Source organism: Ursus arctos, unplaced genomic scaffold (assembly GCF_023065955.2).
Source record: "Ursus arctos isolate Adak ecotype North America unplaced genomic scaffold, UrsArc2.0 scaffold_15, whole genome shotgun sequence".
NCBI classification, from domain to species: Eukaryota; Metazoa; Chordata; class Mammalia; order Carnivora; family Ursidae; genus Ursus; species Ursus arctos.
The window spans coordinates 58341993-58361816 of record NW_026622819.1 but is presented as its reverse complement, the minus strand read 5'-3'; the positions used below and the strand labels follow the sequence as shown (position 1 = coordinate 58361816).

The following is a 19824-nucleotide window of genomic DNA, read 5'->3' as shown; positions in this document are numbered from 1 at the left end:
GCATGTTTTTGGTGTGTTTTTAGATAAAGGCCCAGTACACGGAAGAACGCAGGAGATGCCGGGCAAGTTTGTGCTCGTGTATGCCTGACTCAGTCACCCCACCAACGACTCGAGAGAATGTCATCTCTCTGAGGGCGAGGATGTCCGGAAGCAAAGATCCCTCGGTCTGAAGCTGCCTTCACACCGCCTAGAGCAGTGAACGGAGCAGGGCGCTGGCACGAATCCGGGCACCAACGAATGAGCATGAGCGAGGCCCCGGCTCTCAGAGCCAAGAGCGCGGACCACCAAGAATGAAACACAAAGGGGCCCGCCCTGCCTGAGCCCCGTCCCCCACCACCACTCACCTCCTGGTTTTTTTAAATAATTTGTCGATTGTTTTTAATTGTTGAGGCAGTAATACTTGGTTCATGAAACTGCAATATACAGAGAGGTGAAATAAATAGCTTATATATATATAATATATATAATATAGCTGGTTTTAAAATATTCCCTTATCATTGGTGTACTAGGTCACGTGAGTCACGGAAGGTCGATAGCAGCATCCTCCAGAACTTCGAGCAATGCAGGGTCACTTGATTGGACGAGGCCGTCTGTCGTCGGAAGTCGAGGCGCCGAGAATTCCGAGGGGCACGCCTTCCCTGCGCGGTGTCTCGGGACAGCTTGCAGTGGACAATAAATAAATGACTGCAAACCAGAGAGCGATTTTTGTTGGAGTCTGGGGCAGGGATGGGGGGTTGGGAAAGAGGGGGAGTCTGGGGATGGGTACTACTTTCTCTTTGTTTTTCTTTTTTTTTTTTCTTTTTCTTTTTTTTTCTTTTTTCTATTTTTTCTTTTTTTTTTTTCTTTTTTCTTCTTTTTTTTTTTTTTTTTTTTTTTTTTTTTTTTGCTTTCAGAACCTTTGGGAAAAAGGACTTTGGTTTCTCAGAGTGTCGTTTTCCTCATTCAAATCCTCCTCTGGGGACGAGATTAGAGTTGTCTGTTCCTAGAGAGAGACAAGCACCTGTACCTTGACAACAGTCCCTTTTCGTGAGTCTTTTGTCATAGACAGGGGGTTTCAAGTCAACAATAAAATCCTTATCGCTCCCCCTCCCCCCCCCAAGAGTTTTGGTTCAGTTTTTGTCTTCTTTTAAACACAATGTACAAAAATAGAGCTTCTTCCTAATTTTTCATGTAAAAATATTCCTCTGATGCAGTTCTCTGTGAGTGTGAGTGTGGGCCTGGGGGCAGCCTGGGGGGCTGCGGCGGGGCCGGCCTAGCCGGGGTGCGTGGGGCGGATCCGCCGGGACCTCTTGGTCACCGTGGTGTACTTGAAGGGCTTCTGCAGCTCTGCCTGTCCCTTGGGGTAGCGCTTCATGAAGTGCACGTCCTGCTGGTTCTCTCGCGTCTTGGGACCCTTCCGTGGCCGCCCCTTCTTGGTGAAGCCCACGTACCAGCCAGAGTACTTGGCGGACATTAGGGCTGTGTAGTTGTTCTCCAGGACCTTCTCAATGAATACACACTCCTTGCTGGTGCCATCGGGCTATAGGAGGCAAGAAAAGGAGGAGGTGAGAAGGGGAGGGTGGGTATGAGGGGCAGAGCTATGTGGACAGGGTGTGGGCAGGTGGCGGAGGCTTGGGGCAGTAAGAGTAGAGAGGGCCCGACCCAAGTTTTGTCCCCAGTAATTTCACTTCCTGGATCTGTGGAGTGGACTTGTCGTATTGGCCTCTGCCTCCTTCCCTACCCACCAATTAGGTAATAGAGTCCCATGGTCATTCAGGAATCCATCCCATCCCCCCTCACTACCCTACAGCCAGGGGCTTCCACCTCAACTCTCCTAGAACAAGAGACCCAGACTTAGCCAATAAAATATTATTTCCCGTGACTGATGCAGCGCTGGGCCTGTGGCCTGAGCCATCCAATCAGACTGCTCCTCAAGACCCTTGTATAATCCCCCCAAAACATAGGCTGATTTAAACTGGAGGAACACGTAAGTCTGAAGCAAAGACAGCCATTTTACCAGCATGAGGAGAAACGCTGTCTGCCAACAAGGCCAGCACAGAAGAAGCAAAGCCAAGAGAAAGAGAATGAGGAAAACCAAGTTCTGGTCACATTCTTTGGGCTCTGGACCAAGCAGTATCTGTAGCTTGTTACCTCACTGTGATGTGAGCCAATAATATCTCATTTCCTTTAAAGTAGTTGAGATTACGTTCTATCACCTACAACAGAAAGCAGTCCCTGCAGATGTGCACAGAAGCTGATATCGAGTCAGCTACACCACGGCCACCCCACTGCAGTATTGTTACATTTAAATTACATTTAATGTGGGATATGGTGCATTTTACATGTTTGGTGTGAAGAGGGGTGGGGACCTCCAAGAATAAGAGTTTTTGCATGGCCAAACTCCAGAGCCTCTGCCTTTGGTTCTGAGATTTCAGGCTCCCCAGCAGATGTGTGAACTCCCTAGGAGACAAGGGATGCCGGGCAAGGAGCACTAGATTTGGAGTCAGAAGCTGAATCAACTCTAACACTTCCTTATGTGACCTCAGGCTAGTTAATTCCACTCTCTCTAGACGTCAGAGTCTTCGTCTTACCAAACCGGGACAGTGACCCTGCGTCACAGGAATGTCGTGAGGAGTACTTCCAGTCGAGCCTCGTACACCGGAGGAACTTGCTAGATTATTTCTGAGGAGCAGGTGGTTCAGATGGTTCTGGCCCCCTCCCTGGATCGGATCTGGACAAAGGACGGTGGGAGGCAGGGCTTCGAGTCTCCTCCCTGAGACAGCCAAACTGCTCCATGTAGGAGAGTGGGAAGCACACAAAGCTGGAAGGCCTGAATTAGCAGCACTCGAGTTTCCAACTAACATCTCCAAATTTAGGCCGGGCCCACTCCTCGTTATGGACGGACGCCCAGCCAAGCTGGAAGCCCAGCGGTCTGGCTGTGCGTGGTGACTGAGGTGCGAGCTCCAGCCTTTTGTTTGAAGTGGAAAACAGGCTGGAGCTTCCAGGAACGTTCACCTTTGAGTGGAGGGCAAGCTTGGGCCCTGCAGACAAAGTGCTGAACTTTGCAGAAAGGGACAGGCAGGGTAAGAAAACATTCTCTGGAGGCCGAGATCTTTCGAGGAGGCTGCAGAGCAGGCAGGGGGTGGGACTGGGAGGCATTTGGGACCCAGAGGACAGTGTCTGTTGGGGGGTGAGCAGTGAGGGGCTCTTGTGAGGGAAGTGGGGCATATGTACAAGGCAGGTAGAAGGGAGTGGTCTCTGCCCTCCACCCCGGATAATTCTGGAAGCTGTCTATCCAATCTAAGTCCAGGTCCCTTGGCCACTCTCCGTGGAACAGTCATATCATACTGAACAAAGCCTATACCATGCTGTTCCCCACCACAGAATACCTGCCACTACCTGGAAAACTGCTTTCGTCCTTCAAGGTCGAGCTCAGTAACCACCTCCTCCAGGAAGCTCTCCTTTACTACCATCTATCTCCCTGGGCCTGTCCTCTTCTTCATTTAAGACTCCGTTCAAGCATCAGATTTTATTGGACTCACATATTCAATCTTCTCCCCTCGGCACCCATTCTTCCTCCCACCCCGCAACAGAGCAACCCCATACCTGCCTGCCTCCTCACTAGCCCAAGAGCTGCAGGAGGTCAGGACCACCTGCCAGTTGCCCTCATGGCTCAGCACAGGTCTCAGGCACCCAGAGCACTTGTGGTTGAATAAAGAGAGTTCTGGGATAGAAATGGTGGCAGGGACCCCTCAAAGGCTTTCTTCTAAAAGAAAGTAGGTGCTGCCTCCTGGATCCCTCACTAATACCCCAGAGACCGTCATGAGCTGGGGGGGCCCTTCCTGGGGGTGTGCTGAGAAAGAGACACGTCAGGGAGAAGGCCAGAGCTCCCGGTGGGGCCCACTTGGTCTCCCTACTCCTTCATTCACTCACTCATTCAGGACTTACTGCCTGTCACTTATAGGCCAGACATTATTTCACTCAATCCCCTGAACTTGCTTAGGTAGACTCTCCCGCTAGAAGAAAACCGACTTCAAAAAGGGCAAAACGGCTTGCCCAAGGTCACAGGGCTTGTAAGAGGCAGAGCCAGGTTTAAACCTGCATTTGCCACTGCAGCTCATTTCTCCTCTGTCCACTTCCAGAGAAGTCCATGAGTAGAAAGGGTGTGCAAGAGAGGGCGGGGCGCTGCCTGTCAAAACCCTCCCCTCCCCAGGCCCACATGGCGCCGTCAGCGTGAAGCAAGGTCTCGGACGTGCAAGGAGCAGCAGTGCTTGGCACGTGTTTGTGTGTGTCCGGGTGTACTTACGAGGGCTGAAATTCCCAGCACCCCAGAGCTCGGGAGCCCCTTGGGAGGAGCCACGGTACCCGTGATGGTCATAAGTTCCCCCATGAGCTCAGACACAGCAGATCCAAAGCGAATGGCAGGCCGCACCTGGGCTTGACCTTCACCTCTGCTCCTGACTACCCCTATGACCCTGCTTATTGCCTGCAAAGATTTTACAAAAAAAAACAAAACACCTATGCTTGGGCCTCACCCCCAGAAATACTGACGCAATGGGTTCAGGCAAGGCAGACCATCAGTATTTATAGAGCGAGTGAATATCCCAACGCAGAACCTTGGTGATTAAGGAGAATTTGAGCATCTCTCCCTCCTGCCCCACCTCCAACGTCCTCCTTTCCAAACCGGAGTCCTATTCCTTCTATTTGATCTGAAGACTGAATCCTGATGACATCATTTGGCCCCTAGATCCTGTCTTACTTGAAACTAGAACTACCCCTGGACGCTTTTAGTTATATGAGCCAAAATTCTTTTTGCTTAAGGCATTTTGAGTTGGGCTTCAGTCGTTTACAATCAAAGCAGTCTTCACAAAGATGTGGTGGTGGGCGGGGGACCCCTCTGTGCTGCCCCAAAGAGGGCTCACCAGTGATCACTCAGGTGGGGGAAGATGAGAAAATAATCGACCTGGGTTGAATATTCAGAGATGGGGGGGTACCTAGCACCGGGTGCTCCATACTCAACAGCTGTTTATGGAATGAAAGGATGTATGCCCTCCTGGGCCGGATGGATGTGGGGTCCAGAGAGATGGCGAAGGCAAGGGAGGCTGCCTGCGTGTGCAGGGGCCCAGGGCAGAGCTTTGGTGTGTGATTGTCACAGTGCAGACAGCAGTGGCTACAGCCAGGTGCCCAGAACATCTCAAAAGGTTGAGGGCTCGATGCTCGTGCCCTGCTGGGGCCAAAGAGGTATAAGGTTGACACCCAGGGTCAAGGCCACCCCAGAAAGCTGTCCTGTTAGGCCACGCCAAAGGAGTCCATGCCTAAGCTGAGGTCAAGGGGTCCCACAGCTGAAGGAGTAACTTTGTGACCTGGCTTCAAAAGGAAGTGAATGAGTATGTCAAATGCCCGCCAGCTGCCAGTGTTATCACTGCCATTGCGCAGACGAGGACACTGAGGCTCAGCAGTTAGGGCCCCTGACACCCTGGCCTGACAGGAATAATTCTGGCTGTGGGTTAAGACAATCCTCAGCAAACAAGAACCATCTTTTTACTTCTCTGGTCCTTCTGCAGCTCTTCAGCCCGGTACACAGAGCGTGGATGGATGGATCTGGAATCAGCCCTCAATCTAGTTGGGAGATGGAGGCACAGGGACAAACAGTGACAGCTTGGGTTAGCGACACGCAACAGGGAACCGTGTGAGGGACTGTGGGCTCCAGGGCGGGTGTGCTGTATGAGGGGTTGGGGAAGCTAGAAGCTGTTGAAGGCTGAGCAGGACTCAGGGCGGATGGACAGAGGGAAGGGCAATGGGCACGTACAAAGCCCGAACGCCCCATCCAGGGAGTGGCAGTTGGCAGTGCCATGTGTCTGTGGCTTAAGGAACCTGAGGGTGGGTGGTAGGACTGTGAGGCCAGGGAGGCTACCCAGGGCCTTGTGTGTCTCCCCAGGGAGTCTGGCCTTTCTCTGGTACACGGTAGACGTGCGGACCCGGGGATGGGTTTTAAGAGGGGTTAGGGGTGGAAGGCAGGGGATGCACTTTAGAGAGCTGGTGGCGGAGGTGGGCAAAGGCAAAAGCCTGAGGCTGGGAGTCCAGAGGCAGCTGGGTCAACAGTTCCTGTGAAAGCATGAGGCCGCAACAGAGGCAGGGGCAGCAGTAAAGAACAACTCAGGGGTAACCCCAGGACCTTGGGGCCTGACTGCCTAGGAGGCTGTGATGAAACAGCAACCGGAGAGCCTGTGGCTTCTAGCTACAGGAGCCAGAGACAACGAGGGGAGCTGGGCTAGGCAGAGGGCAACAGGGGGCCTGCCCAGGGCCATCCCGGGACAGGTGAATTTGGGGGACACCCTTGGAGCCCCGGGGACCCGCCCAGAAGACAGGCGCCTGTGCGGGGCTGGGGGAGCTGCGGCGAGGGGGGCGGAAAGGAGGGGGCCCTCCCTGGGCTGCGCCGAGCCTGGCGGAGCGAGCGCCAGCTGAACCGTCCCCAATATTAATGACGGGAGAGAGGGCGAGGGGGCAGGAAATCGGAGCCGGCTCCTGTGGAAGCGGTGACTCAGCGGCCAGCCGGCGGGCGGGCGGGCGGTGGGCGGCCGGCGGCGGGGAGCGGGGCTGCTCTTTTGACCCCAGCGCGGCCCTCCGGGGGTCAAGCTGCCGGGAAGCGCGCAGACCGGAGGGAGGGGCGCGCGGGCACCGGGCACGGCGGGCTGCCGCGCGCCCCCCCTGCAAGCGGCGAGGGAAGGAAGCCGAGCGTCCCGCCGCAGGCAGGTTGGGCCTGGGAGGCGGCCCGGGCGGGCAGGAGAACAAAGCGCCTGACGCGGGGCCGGGCCGCGCCGCCACAGGAAACGCACGGCCAGGCCAGGGGACCCGGCGCCCGGCCCGCCCGCCGCCCCTGCCCCGATCCCCTCGCCGGCCGGCCGCCCCGGGACGCGGAAAGTGAGCCACTAATTAAAACCACTCCTCGGCCTCGCGGAGTCGCGCTCTGCCGATGGCTATGATGGTGCTCTCCGAGAAGCTTCGGATGGTGTGGGCAGCGCGGCTGGAATCTCTGCCTTCCAGACGGGCCTTGGAATCCGGGCCCGCTCTAGCGTGGGACCTGGGACAAGCGCCTGGGACGGGGGCCAAGCCTCAGCTTTCTCATCTGCGAAATGGACGTGGTAGCGGTACCGCCCTCACGGGATTATTTGGGAGTATTTTTGCACGGGGCCTGGCAGAAAGTAGGTGCTCGATTAGCAGAAGCTATCGGTAGTGTTAGTATGAACAAATAATAAGCAACACTACTCTGGCTCAAGTCCCTGGCCTGTTGTACTCTCCCAGCCACTAGGGTGCGGAGGAGGGGAAGAGGGAGAAGAGTTGGGGGATGCAGGAAAACAAAACCAAGGCTTAAACAGAATTGGGGCTGTGCTTCCTCCTCCCAACAGGGTGTCCTAAATGCAAATCACCAGCCAAGGGCTTGCCCCCAGGCAGGAAGAGCCATCCTCCCTGGAGTCGCGGTCTATCCCGCACCTCTCACTCCACCTGCCCAACGGAACCATTTTAGAAGTTAGCTATGGGGGAGAGCAGGGTCCCGGCAGAGGGAGGGGAACACAGAGCGTGAGCACCAGGGACCTACTGCCAGTAACACCTTCCCCTGGAGCCCCCAAAGGGAGCAAGTGTATGAACTTCACAAGCAGACACACCCAGGGAAAAAGGGGGACACCAGGCGGCACCCCTGGAAGCTCAGAGCCCCAGGCATGTTGGTCCACCCCCCGTACCCACACCCCACCCTAATTTGTTACATGCAGTTCTGTTGCCTATTCCAAAGTCATAAAATCTTCTGAAATGCTAGAACCATGAGGCCCAGCGCTGAGGAGGCAGTGGGGTCCAGGAGGTGCTGTACTTCTCTGCAAGCCCCTGGCCACTGTTCAACCAGTGCTGCGGCCCAGCCCTTGGCCTGCTGCTTCCCTGTTCTCAGACAGCAGACATACACAGGCAGGGAGACCCTGAGCCCCTCGGGGTCCACAACCGGCAGGAGAGACCGGGACCCTGCATGCTCCCCAAAGTCACGGCCATGGATACCTCCACCTGGCAGGCTGTGATGTGGGGGCAGAGAAGGGGCTAAAAGAAGAGATTACACTCGGAGTCTCTCTCACACACACATATACACACTCACCGGGCTTGTTTTCCATGTGGGGCTGACAAGGCTCTGAGCACCCTGTTTCAGCTACCCAGAGTTGCCAGGGGGAACCCTCCCGAATACCCTGGGAATCCCAGACCGTCACTCACCTTCCCCACGAGCTTGCCTTTCCGGTTCATACACAGGTAGAATTCCGTCTCCTTGCCCTTGATCCGGACTTGACTACCGAAGGTGTCTGTCTCCACTAGGAGCTGGGCTTCGAAAGGCAGAAGGAGAACAAGACACATTTTTTTTATCAGGGGCAACGGTTTGGCCAAAAGGCTCAGCGACGTGATCCCTGACCCTGTCCCTGGACCCCCTCACTGCTCTAACATCGGGCATGGGGAGGCTTTGAATTGGTCTCATTGGAGCACCCTGCCCCTTAGGCAGCCAGAGAAGCCTTGCTTCATTTGTTCTTCACCCCCAGCCTCTCTTGACTACACTTGGGACCTAGATGGCTCCAGCTGGGGGGCTGTTCCGCCCCTTGTGGTTAAATACCAGTGTGTTCTCCCCTCATCACCCACCCCACCAGCCCCTCACCTTTGTTCCCCAGAACAGGACACACAGTCACCAATAACCCCAAAAAAGTAGCAGACTCTGGAATGAGGGCACAGAAAAACGCGTGCAAGTTTGCACAGCCACACACACATCCTGCCTTGGGGGACATCAAGCTACTTCCTCCAAAATTTAGGTCAAGGCCCCTCCCTCCAAGGCAAACATCTAGAACCCCTGCTATGTCCCCTCCCCATGCCACACCTTTCCCCTTTAAGTGGGGAATGCCCAGCAAGGGGAGGTTTAAGGCCCCCAGGAATGGAGGCTATCTTCAAAATATTCTACTTTGCTCAATCAAGGCCACCAAGGCCGAAACATAGCTAACTTCCAGGAGCCCAGAAGTCCCAATCAGGACCCGATATTCCCTGGTTCGAAGTAGGAGACCCCATATTAAACGACCCACTCTCCACAGAGGCTCCCTTAGGAGAAGTTGGTGTCCAGAGTTGATCCCCCAAAGCCCTGAGCAAGGGTGTCAAATGATCAAGGATGACTGTCCTTCAATTAGGCATGCTGCGCCCAGAACCCCTCCCTGTCCCTCTGCCAATCCACTTTTTCTCCCCAGTAAGGGTGCGACGTGACTTCGGTAGGCCACATACCCTCTCTGAGCTCTCTCTGCTCTCTGGTTTTGAATTCCTATGACTTGTTCCTTCCCTAACACCTCCTCCCACTGCCGCCTTCTTTGCCTATGACCCCCCCATTCTCACCCTCCCATCTCTGACCCTTTGCTTCCCAGCACCTGCCCCTCCCTCACCCACAAGCTTTTAATTTCAGTGACAAGGGACTTGCTTCTCCATAACAAAAATCATAGCCCTAAATACGGCATCCTTGGAGCCACAAAGAGTGTACCTCAGTGCCCCTAAAATACACTAAGTATGATTTTAATAAAAAAATTTAAAAATATATACCCTGGTGCCCTGCTGTGAAAATTAAAACCATCTGGAACTCAGGATTTCCAATAATTAATCTAGCCCTCCTTTGACACCACTACTAATTAAAATATGATACCCCACCTTTCCAAGGAAAATAAGAAGAATTTACATAAAATTTAAAGATCTAACAAGAATTTAGTAATTCTAGAAACAGGGAGGGAGGAGGAGGCACATTCTTCTCTCCACCTTCCCCCATCACTAGTAAACACAGTCAAGAATATTAAGCAACACTGAGATAGGGGGTTATAAGTCCCGCATCCTCCCTGCTCCCCTTCCATTCAAAATCCTTGTAACTCTCCCTGGGAACCCAGGGCCAAACGTCAGAGCAGCCTGGGGCTTGCTTTCTGCATCTCCTCGAACAGCTCAGGCCCCACACAAGATGGAGGTCATGGGGTTCAGGAGTGTCTCCCATCCCAGGGGGGTGAAGAAGACAGCACATGTAAGGGTAAGGTGAGAGCTCTGGAATGCACAGATCTGGATATGAATCCCTGGCCCCACTTGCCAACTATATGACCTTGGGCCTCAGTTTCCTCACCCATAAAATGGGTATAATCATCCTTAATCTTCATTAATCTTTATTGTGAGGATTCCGCAAAAGGAAGGTACCTGTTCTCAGAGGCCAGGTAAGGGAAGTAATGCCCGTGTTAGTTTCGTAATAACCGCAAAACAAAATTCTTTTCCCCTACACACACACACACACACACGCACACACATACACAGCATAGTGGGAAAAAATCAGATGTGTGTACAGGGCAAACTTGCCTCCCCGGGCATGCCCTCTGACCTGAACTTCTTCAGCATCCTCCAAGGTCACAGGCATCCCACACTGAGAAGTGTATCAGAAAATGCCCTGGGCTGGGACTTATGGTGTTTGATTCTGTTCCTGGCATTGCCAGGCTGGGCTGTGTGACCTTGAGCAAGGCACACCCCTCTGTGAGCCTCAGTCTCACCTGTGCAAGGGGAAGGGGGAGGCTCACCCCATTCTGATTTTCTCCGGGATTGGGGCAGAGCTTAGGAGAGGGGTGGGGATGGGAGAATGTAGAGAGAGGGTCAGGCCCCAGGACGATGGCCCAAGACACGCCAAGTGAGTCTGAGGGGAAGTTTGCCCCTCTCCCAGCATGTGCCTGGACCTCCATCCTCAGAACTGTTCCTACGATTCTGGCTCCCATGTGAGAACACTGAAATTTATACACCACCTTGAGCTTGGGTGGTTTTGTCCCCATTTTATAGTTTAGGAAAATGAGGTTCAGAGAAACAACCCAACAGGAGGGGCTGACATCAGGTCTGCCTGACTTTCTGCTGGGGGCTGGGCACCAGGGGAGGGCCCCCAACTCTGGGGCGATGTAGTTCCCTGCACCCCCCCGAGCCCCCAATGCTCATCAGCCACAGCCCCCACAGGAAGCCCTGGCCTTTGCCTGAGCTTTTCCAGAGGGCCTAGGCTGGGGCTGGGCTGCACCTCCACCCCCACAAGCCTAGCTGTCCTCACCCCCGCACGGGCAAGGTCTGCTCCGGATGCCACGCCAGGGAGCCAGAAGTCTGTTCTTCCCGACCGCAGCAGGCCTCGCAGTGACCTAGACTCCACTCGGGTGCATGACATAATGAGGAGGGAGCTGGGCCAGAATTATGTAAAGTCTGTGGGGAGTAATAGCAGCAGCAGTTCTCAGAAAGAGAGAGAGAGAGAGAGAGAGAGAGAGAGATGGAGAGAGACCCCACCCACCCAGGCCGGGTTTGCTCCACAGCCTACCTCGTCCACAGCATCACGCTCCCCCTCCTCATGACCCAAGCCCCCAACATGCAACTCTCAGGAGCTGAGAAACCTCATGTGGGCTCAGTTCCATTCTCAAGGCCTGTACCAGGCCAGGCCGGAGGAGTCTGGGACGGTATCTGGCTCCACTCCTCATCAGACCTCCTCTCCAGGCATCCCCTCCAGACTGCACAACCCAGCAGCCTCCTCCCTCTGCCAGAGAGATCCTTTAAAAATAGAAAATTAATGTTATCTCTTCCCCGCTAAAGTCCTCCTCGGGATCTCCAACCCAGTTAAAATCTAGCCTCTTCACGGGACCCTTACGGGGCACATGCCCTGGCCCCTACTGATCATTCCCACATCCCCCCCCTCACTCACAGCCCTCCAGCCAACAAGCCTCTTTGCTCCTCCTCTCTGACACACCAAGCACACTCCTGCCTCAGGGCCTTTGCACTTGCTGTTCCCTCTACCCAGAGGCTGCCTTTCCTAGAGCTCCCATAGAGGCTCCTCTTCTCTTAGGTCGCCACTCACATGTCACCTCCTCAGAGAGGCCTTTCCTGGCTACACCGTCCAATACCCTACCACCCTCCCGGGTCCAGCTCTCCCCATCCCCTGCTCCATTTTCCTCAGAGCTCTTCTCCAGATGGTCTTAGCTGCTATCTTTTTTTTTTTTTTTTTTTTTTTTTATCACCTGTCTCTCTCTACTGGAGGGTAAGCTCCGTTACAGCAGGGCCTTCTCTGTCTCACACACCACTGCATTTCGAGCACCTCGCCCATACCGGGCTCACAGGAAATGACCAACAAGCAAATCTTAGTAAATGCATAAGCGGTTTTGCGCAGTAGATATGAGTAACACTATTTAAGAGTTAAAGAAAGGAAGATTCAGGGAGGTGAAGGGACTTGCCCAAGGGCACACAGCTGGTCAAAGCAGGACAGATGTTGGGAGTCAGTCTGACTCCAAAGTCAACGCCTTAGCCACTCCGCTCCCCACTGGACTTCTCCCGGGGCTACTCCCGCCACTCACTAGACCTCTGAGCTCCCAGCCACCTGCCCCGAGCCTCAGGATTACTATCACATCTTCCTGCTTGCTGTGTGACTAGAGGGAAAAACCCTGTTCCTCTCTGGGCCAGGCCTCGGTGACCTCCAAGGCCTCTTTCAGTTCTGCGCCTCTAGAAACTATCAGTAATTTACATTTACTTAGAGCTTCTGAGTGGTGGGCACTATATGCATTCTGTCCCTCACAACAGCCTCCTAATAACCCCATGAGGTGAGAACTGTTACTATCATCCCCGTGACACAGGTGAGAAAACTGAGTCCCGCAGTCACACAGTGATGGAGTTAAAACCCAGGCAGGCTAGCCCAGAAGTCTTGGTCTTATCTTGTCCGCTGCCCCCTTTACCTTCCCTCTGCCTCAGTCCCTTTGCTGGGGGAGAAAGCGAGTACACCAAAGGCAAGGAAGGTCTTTGCTTTGACCTCACTTTCTTGACGCAGAGGAACTATTGGTAGAGATGCCTGCAGAGCCCTTTCTATACAAAACTCATGCTGCCTTTTTTTCTTCCCTATTTTTCTTTTTTTTAAAGATTTTATTTATTTATTTGACAGAGAGAGAGACAGCCAGCTAGAGAGGGAACACAAGCAGGGGGAGTGGGAGAGGAAGAAGCAGGCTCCCAGCGGAGGAGCCCGATGTGGGACTCGATCCCAGAATGCCAGGATCACGCCCTGAGCCAAAGGCAGACGCTCAACGACTGTGCCACCCAGGCGCCCCTCTTCCCTATTTTTCTTAAATGTTTGAAGTAACGATGATAACTTAAAAGCCACAATGAATACTTACTTGAGCGTTCACCAGCTGTCAGGAACGGTGCTTACTCTGAATGTGCAGTGCCTCATCAGATCCTCCCAATCCTGTGAGTGAAGGACTCTAACACCCATTTTACAGATGAAGAAACTGAGGCACAGAGCAGCTAAGTCACATACCCAGAGCCACACAGTAGGGCCGGGATTTGAACACTGGCAGAGTAACTCCAGAGCTAGTCTGAGACAGACAGAGATTCCGAGGTAGGCAGAAGGGGACAGACATCCTGCAGGCCAGCCACGGCAGCAAAAAGGGAAGTGACACTGACTGACGGACTGATTGACTGATTCCAGTGTGATTCCCTAGCTGGGCTTCCCAGCATGTGATCCAGGCCTTCCTTTGAAGCCTTTCTGTTTAAAGCGTATGAAACAGCAGGGAAAGACACAGAGAGGCAGCCAAAAACCAGACAGAGACACAGTGCAAAGAGTGACACAGGAGACAGGGACCAAAGAGAGGAAGCCCAAGAGAACAAAGCTGGACAATGGGGGGTTTCTTTTCCCCCAAGTCTCAGCCTCAAACCCCCCGAGACCTGCAGGAGCAGTGTGACAGCCAGGAGCTCCTGGGGCCCTGTGTGAGATGACCAGCAGCTGGCGGGCCGCTACGGGTCCTGCGCTGACTGCAATGCTGGCCACTCTCCAGGTGTCCTCCAGCGAGGAAATGTCCTTGCCACCAAAGGCACGGGGAGGTCAGAGCAAATCAGTCCTCCCTTCCTCCCCTCCGAAGGTGGACCAGGTAGAGAAGGAATGCTTCCTGGAGATGTTTCCACATCACTCACACACACACACACACACACACACACACACACACACGAGTATTTCTCCCAAAGTCTTTCTCCTAAAGTCCCCCAAGGAGGTTTGCAGGCCACGTGGGCTCGCTAGAAAGGAAGAAGGAAAAAATCAATAGGATTGATCAGGAGCTATATTTAATCCTAGCCATAGCTCTCGTGTGGCCATTTCAGCTGCCGAGTCAGCGAGGTGTGGGTGACCACTCCTCACTGGGGACAGAAGTTATGGGACATGAGCTCAAAGGGCAGGGGTTTTAATGCCTCTTCCCAGCTGCGAGAGCCCTAGGGGAAGCCAGGTCTGATGCTCGCTGTGTCCTCATTGCATAATGCAGCACGGGCAGGCTGGAAGGATGGAAGGGAGGATGAGAGGAAGGGAGAGGAGGAGGCCGGAAGCACTTATTTGCCAAGTATCTACCGTGTGCCTGAGCTCTGTGCCAGGCACCTGCCCCATGGGGAGCACTCCCAGACACACACATGGCTCGTCCATGCCTTCACTGGCTCAAGCATATATTGAGCACCTGCTTGGGGCTGGCTCTGTGCATGGTGGTACAGCAGCGAACAAAATAGACCAAAGCCCTCTACCCTCAAGGAGTTTGCATTAGAACAGGGGAGACAGAGAGCAAAAGGCTAAATACATAACAGAATATCTAGTAGCAATAAATGTTAGGAAGAAAAATATGCCCACGAGGAGACAGAGACGGGAAGTCTCTGATGAGGAGACAATTGAACAGGAGCCCGAGTGAAATGAGGGAGCAAGCCCCAAGGATATCTGGGAGGACAGCATCCTCAGGTTGAGAGAACAGCAAATGCAAAGGTCCTTAGCCGGGAGCATGCCTGGCGTGTTGGCTGGTGGGTGGGGCTGGAGCCGAGTGGGCAAAGAAGAGGCAGTGAGGCGAGGCTGGAGTGGTAATCAAGAGCCAGGCCATTCTGGGCTGATCCAAGAACTGGGATTTAATTCTCAGAGAGACAAGCGCCTTTGAAGAGTGGAGCGACACAGTCCCCCATTTTGGACTGCTGTATGGACTGTGGGCCTGGGACTCAGAGAGTAGGGGGTCTCTGCAGCGTCAGCCACACCAGCCCTTGCTCGTTGCTCAAACACAGCCCTCCAGCAAGTACCAGAATGAGGGAAATGGGACCAGAGGACTCCCCCCACTCTTGTCATCTGTTCAACAAAAGCTCTGGAATGCCCCACAGACCTTCCTGCGTGAGCCACACAAGCCAGTCCCTGATTAGGCTTTGCGTTGCCCCATAATTATGTTATTCATTCACCCAGCAGCCTTTAAGTGTGGACCTGCTTTCTGCCAAGCCTTGTACTGGATGGGGACATGCAGAAGGGTCACCACTTTCAAGGAGCTCATGTGCTCAGAGGGCAAGGCCGAGCAAGAAGGTGCAGGCCCATGCTGGGATGGGCTGACTCCTCCTGACCTCGCACAGCCGGACCGCAGCTGGAGTCACAGACGAATCCACGCCTGCGCTCTCAAGGAAGCCAGCGGAGTGCTAACTGCACACCCTGCACCCAGCCCCCCATGAATGGTGAGGAAGCCCAGGCTCAGGGAGGGAATGAGAAGGACCCAAGGTCACGCTGGAAGTTAGAGAGCTAGATTCTTCCTACTCAGAGTCAGCCCCTACGATGGAGCAGGGTCTCTGGCCTGGGAGCTGCATGAGGGCTGGGCCCAGGGGTGTCTCACCACCGCATGCCCAGGACTCGATAATTCAGTGCCGAGTGAGTAAGGGACCCCAGCTCAAACTGAGAAAAGATCAGACCACACCCAACGAGAAGGTCCAAAGACCCTTCCTCCTCAGGCCTGACAGGAGCCAGAGCAGGTGGTCCTGCTTGGAATCATGCTCAAGAAGGCTCTCAGGCCTGCAGCTGACGTGCCAGGGCCCCACAGATGCGAGAGAGAGCTGGCCCCTTCTGGAAGCCCCAGGAATCAGTTCCTGAGAGGGGACCCTCTACCAGAGCCCACGAGGGTACCCACACATCCATACAACAGCCATGAGTTTAAGTAGTTATTACTCATATGTTTTGCTTTAATAACCATACAACCTTTGAGTGTAAGAGATGCTCTCATTTCCATTACCCCATCTCACAGAAGAGCAAAGAGCATCAGAAAGGCTGACTCAGATCGCAGATCTCCAGCCCACAAGTGGAGGAGCTGGATTCAAATCTCCGGAGTCTACATTCTCATCCCCTCAAAAGATCACCTTCCTGGCTGACACAACCCCTCCAGCGGCCTGCTTGGGGGCTGTTCTGGGCGCAGTCAGTCCTGGGAGGCTGGCCTACTGCAAAACATTGAGTCGTTTGTTTGTTTTCCTTAAGTTGAAAACAGGAAAGAATATCCAATCATACTGCTTATGAAAGCAAAGTTGCCCCCACACCACCATGCCCACTCCCAGGGTCCCTCCCCACTTCCTGCGTGCAGACTCCGTTGGCTCCCCTGGCCTCCTCTTCTAAAACTCCAGTGCTGTCACTGGCAGCCCGGCCTTCCGCAGCCAGGAGGCCCTCATGCCTCCACGCCCCGGGCTCGAGTGCATCATCTCAGAGGCTGGTGGAGCGGGCGTTTCTCATCCTCACCTGGCTGAGGAAGAAACTAAGCCCAGAGCCAGACACACTTACCCCAAGCTCCACGGGCTGCTCCCCGGCAGAGCAGCGGCAAAAACCCAGGTGGCCTGCCTCCTGGTGCTGTTTCTGCACCAGGGCGACTGGCTACACGACACAGGTGGCCGGGACCAAGGGCAGGAAGGGGAGAGGCTGATGGCACCATCCTAGGTGGGCAGGGTGGCCCTCCCCTGAGCCACGGCCCGCCAGCTGCCCCCTCCCTAAACCCTCAGCTTCCTGGCTAGCACACGTGTCCCTCCAGCACCTGGCCCACCCTCAGCACCTTCGAGTGCTCGGGGAAAGCTTTGGGGAGCCCTGGGGAGATCTCCTGCGGAACAGCAGGGTGTGGGAGCCCCACGCTCATCTAAGCAGATTATACCGAAGACTGCTCGCAGATGGATGTGAAGCAGGCCAAGTGCTCCGGCGTGGGCCCCCGGACTAAAGTGGGCCCGCGCCTTGTGCCTGCCCCGAGTCTAACACTGCAGGACGCCATTGACTGCGATTCCGAGTGTCTGTCGGGATTCCAGATTCCAGGTGTGTCGGCGGCCCTGTTTATACTTGGTGTTTGCTGCGGTTCCCAGACTGCACTGTAACTGCGGATGAACGCAGGCTTCTGACCGCAGCATTCTTCCAGCCGCACAGAGTCCTGAGAAGGAGGGACTGTCGTGGGGGGGCCCCCGGGCCTGACTGGGGACTACTAGCTGCCCATCCCCCACAGGCAGGGCAGGCCCCTAGCGCAGCCCCGTCCCCCAGGCTGGCTCGGCCACATAAATCACCCTCCCAATAATATTTGTACTGATTATCTAGAGTGGAAGCCTCAGTTGGCTCCATTGTCTCACTTCCTCTCCCAGGGCTCACAGATGGGGTCCCTTCGCCTCATCTGTGTTTCTAATGCGACACTGCAACGCAGCAGCCTCAGCAGCCAGCGAAGCTCCATGCTGCCCTGGCTGTGGGGGGTGGGAGGAGTGATAACCGTATTCCTTGAGAAAGAAGGATTCAATCTGGGGCTTGTGGGGCTGGAGAAGTCAAAATGGGCTAGTTCCTGGATACGCTAAGTGTGGCCCCGCCGCTCCATCTGGGCGTGTGTTAGAAGTGCAGGGCTCAGGCCCCAGACCAGACCAGACATCAACATCAGCATTTGACAAGACCCCTTGGTGATTCCCAGGCATGTTAACGTTTAGGAAGCACTGCTCCAGTCCAACCCTTGTATTGTATAGACGGAAACTGAGGCCCAGAGGAGGCAAACAGCCTGCCTGATGTCACACAGCATGTGACATTCCCTGAGTGTCTGTCTGGCTCAGGCAGAGGAAATGAGAGGCAAGTTACTTCTGGAGTGAGGGGGTGGCCATTTCTGGGTTTCTCTCCCTCCCAAGCTCCTACCTCCTGTCTCAGGGTGTGGACAGATGGTTCAGACCAGCGTCTGACCCCCCTGTACTCTCCCAGCCTGGAGGGGCCAGTGAGAGCTCCGGGGACTCCCCAGGAGGGCACCTCCCTCCCGCCCCGGCCAGCCAGCTGCCCCTTCCCTGGCAGCAACTGGACCGCAGATCCCAGGGAAAAGCACCACCTGGGTCTGCCCAGCACCGCAGGGGGCACAGAGAGACAGAGGCCCCAGAGAGGCGGCCAGCAGAGGACCTGGGAGAGGTGGGGAGGAGGGACTGGAAAGCTGTGATCCGAGGGAGGGAGGCAGGGAGGACAGAGATGGTGGGGAGGGGGAGACAGAGAATGGACAGACAAAGAGGGGAAGGAATGCGCACCAGGAAGGAAGGGAGAAGAACTGAGAGAGAAGGGTCAGGAGAAAAGAAGCAGCAGCGAGACTGAGAAAGGAAGAAGGGGAAAGATGGAGGGAGGGAGGGGAATGGAGGCAGTAAAGTGATGGCACAGGGAGAAGGGAGGCAGCTGGCCTGGAGACGGGGAGCCCAGCCTGGCCTAGCCCTGCCCGGCCTGGCCTGCCCCAGCCCCCAGTGACGGTGCAGCTGCCACACTTGGGCCCTACCATGAGGTCAGTCCTGCCCTGGGGCGGAGGGAAAATAAATGGTGTCCAAGATAAAAGGTCCAAGAAATTATTTGTCTTGTTGTCATGTCTTGACTGCAACGAGCAAGGGCCGGCGGGCAAGCGGGGCATCATCCCAGAAAAGCCTAGGCTGGCAGGCCCACAGTGCACACCCGGGACCGCAGCCCCAGCCCCACGCCTGGGCCACCCGCAGCCCCTGCTCCCCTGCCCAAGGCCGAGGGGCCTGGGACACCTCCCAGAACCTGGCCTAAGAAGGCAAGAACTGGCGGGGCAGCGTCAGTGTTTGCTCAGTGCCGGTCCCCAAAATCCTCTCAAGGTTCTGGGAAAGTAGAGTCCTGTCTGTTTCTCCCACTGCTGAGGGTCTTCGTGAGCTGGGGGCGTGGGGTGGGAAGAGAGCCAAGCTGTCTCATTCCTCCCAGCCCCCTTGCAGAGGTGAGTGATGGTCCCCAAACATCCCAGAGGAGGCTGGGCAGTTTCAGGGTCAAGGGCAGGTCAAAGGGACCATAGCCCAAGGTGCTAGGAGCACCATTCCTCACAGGTGTACAAGATCAAGCTCGCAGAGCACATACCCGTGCTCGCACCCATGTGCGCCCACGTGCGCCCACACTCGCACCAGGCTGGTTTCCAGCACCGCCAGCAGCATCCAGAAAGCACTCCCTGGGAGCTGATGAAGCAATGCCATAGGGAGCGGCTGCCGGCTTTAGGCCATGCCCAGGCAAGCCGCAGATCGCCGCGACCACTGGCCTTTCCCAGCGAAGCAGCAACACTCGCACCAAGGCTCTCCGGGATGCACGACCGCATCTGCGGTTTACAGATCAGGGACCCGAGGGCCGGGAAGGCGGTGCCAGGCGTGCGGTTGCACAACCAGGACGGCGCAGAACTGGTACTGGAACCTGAGGGCGCCGAGGCGCGTGGTGGGGAGGAGGGGAGGGCACCTACCATACTTGTCCCCGTCCTCGCCGCGGGCGCTGATCCTGCGGCCCAGCACCTGGATGTGCTTCCCGCTGGTCCGGCTGTAGAGCTGGTACAGCCGCAGCTGCTTACGGCTCACATCGTCCCGAGCCCGCGTCTGGTTCTCCACGTGGATGCGGAAGTCCACGTTCTCCTCGGCCGCCAGCACCTGGCCGGGGAGAGGGGCATCAGCTATCGACCTTGGAAACTCCAGGTGCCCTGCACGTAGGAGCCACGTTCACACCAGGGAGCCAGAGCCCCCTCCGTGCCGGCTCTGGACCAG

The 19824-nt window shown here is 55.4% G+C and overlaps 1 protein-coding gene across 1 annotated transcript in view; it reads right to left on the bottom strand.

Annotated features, from left to right (window-relative positions):
* Positions 1-889: 889 nt before the first annotated feature.
* The window catches only part of FGF18 (fibroblast growth factor 18), a 32882-nt gene continuing 13947 nt past the window's right edge, over positions 890-19824 (bottom strand). Inside the window, exons 3-5 of the mRNA XM_026510962.4 lie at positions 19530-19710; positions 8230-8336; positions 890-1519 (exon numbers count right to left, since the gene is read on the bottom strand). Of these exons, the coding sequence (XP_026366747.1) occupies positions 1253-1519; positions 8230-8336; positions 19530-19710 (555 nt within the window). The 3' untranslated portion in view covers positions 890-1252. The remainder of the gene's footprint in view (positions 1520-8229; positions 8337-19529; positions 19711-19824) is intronic.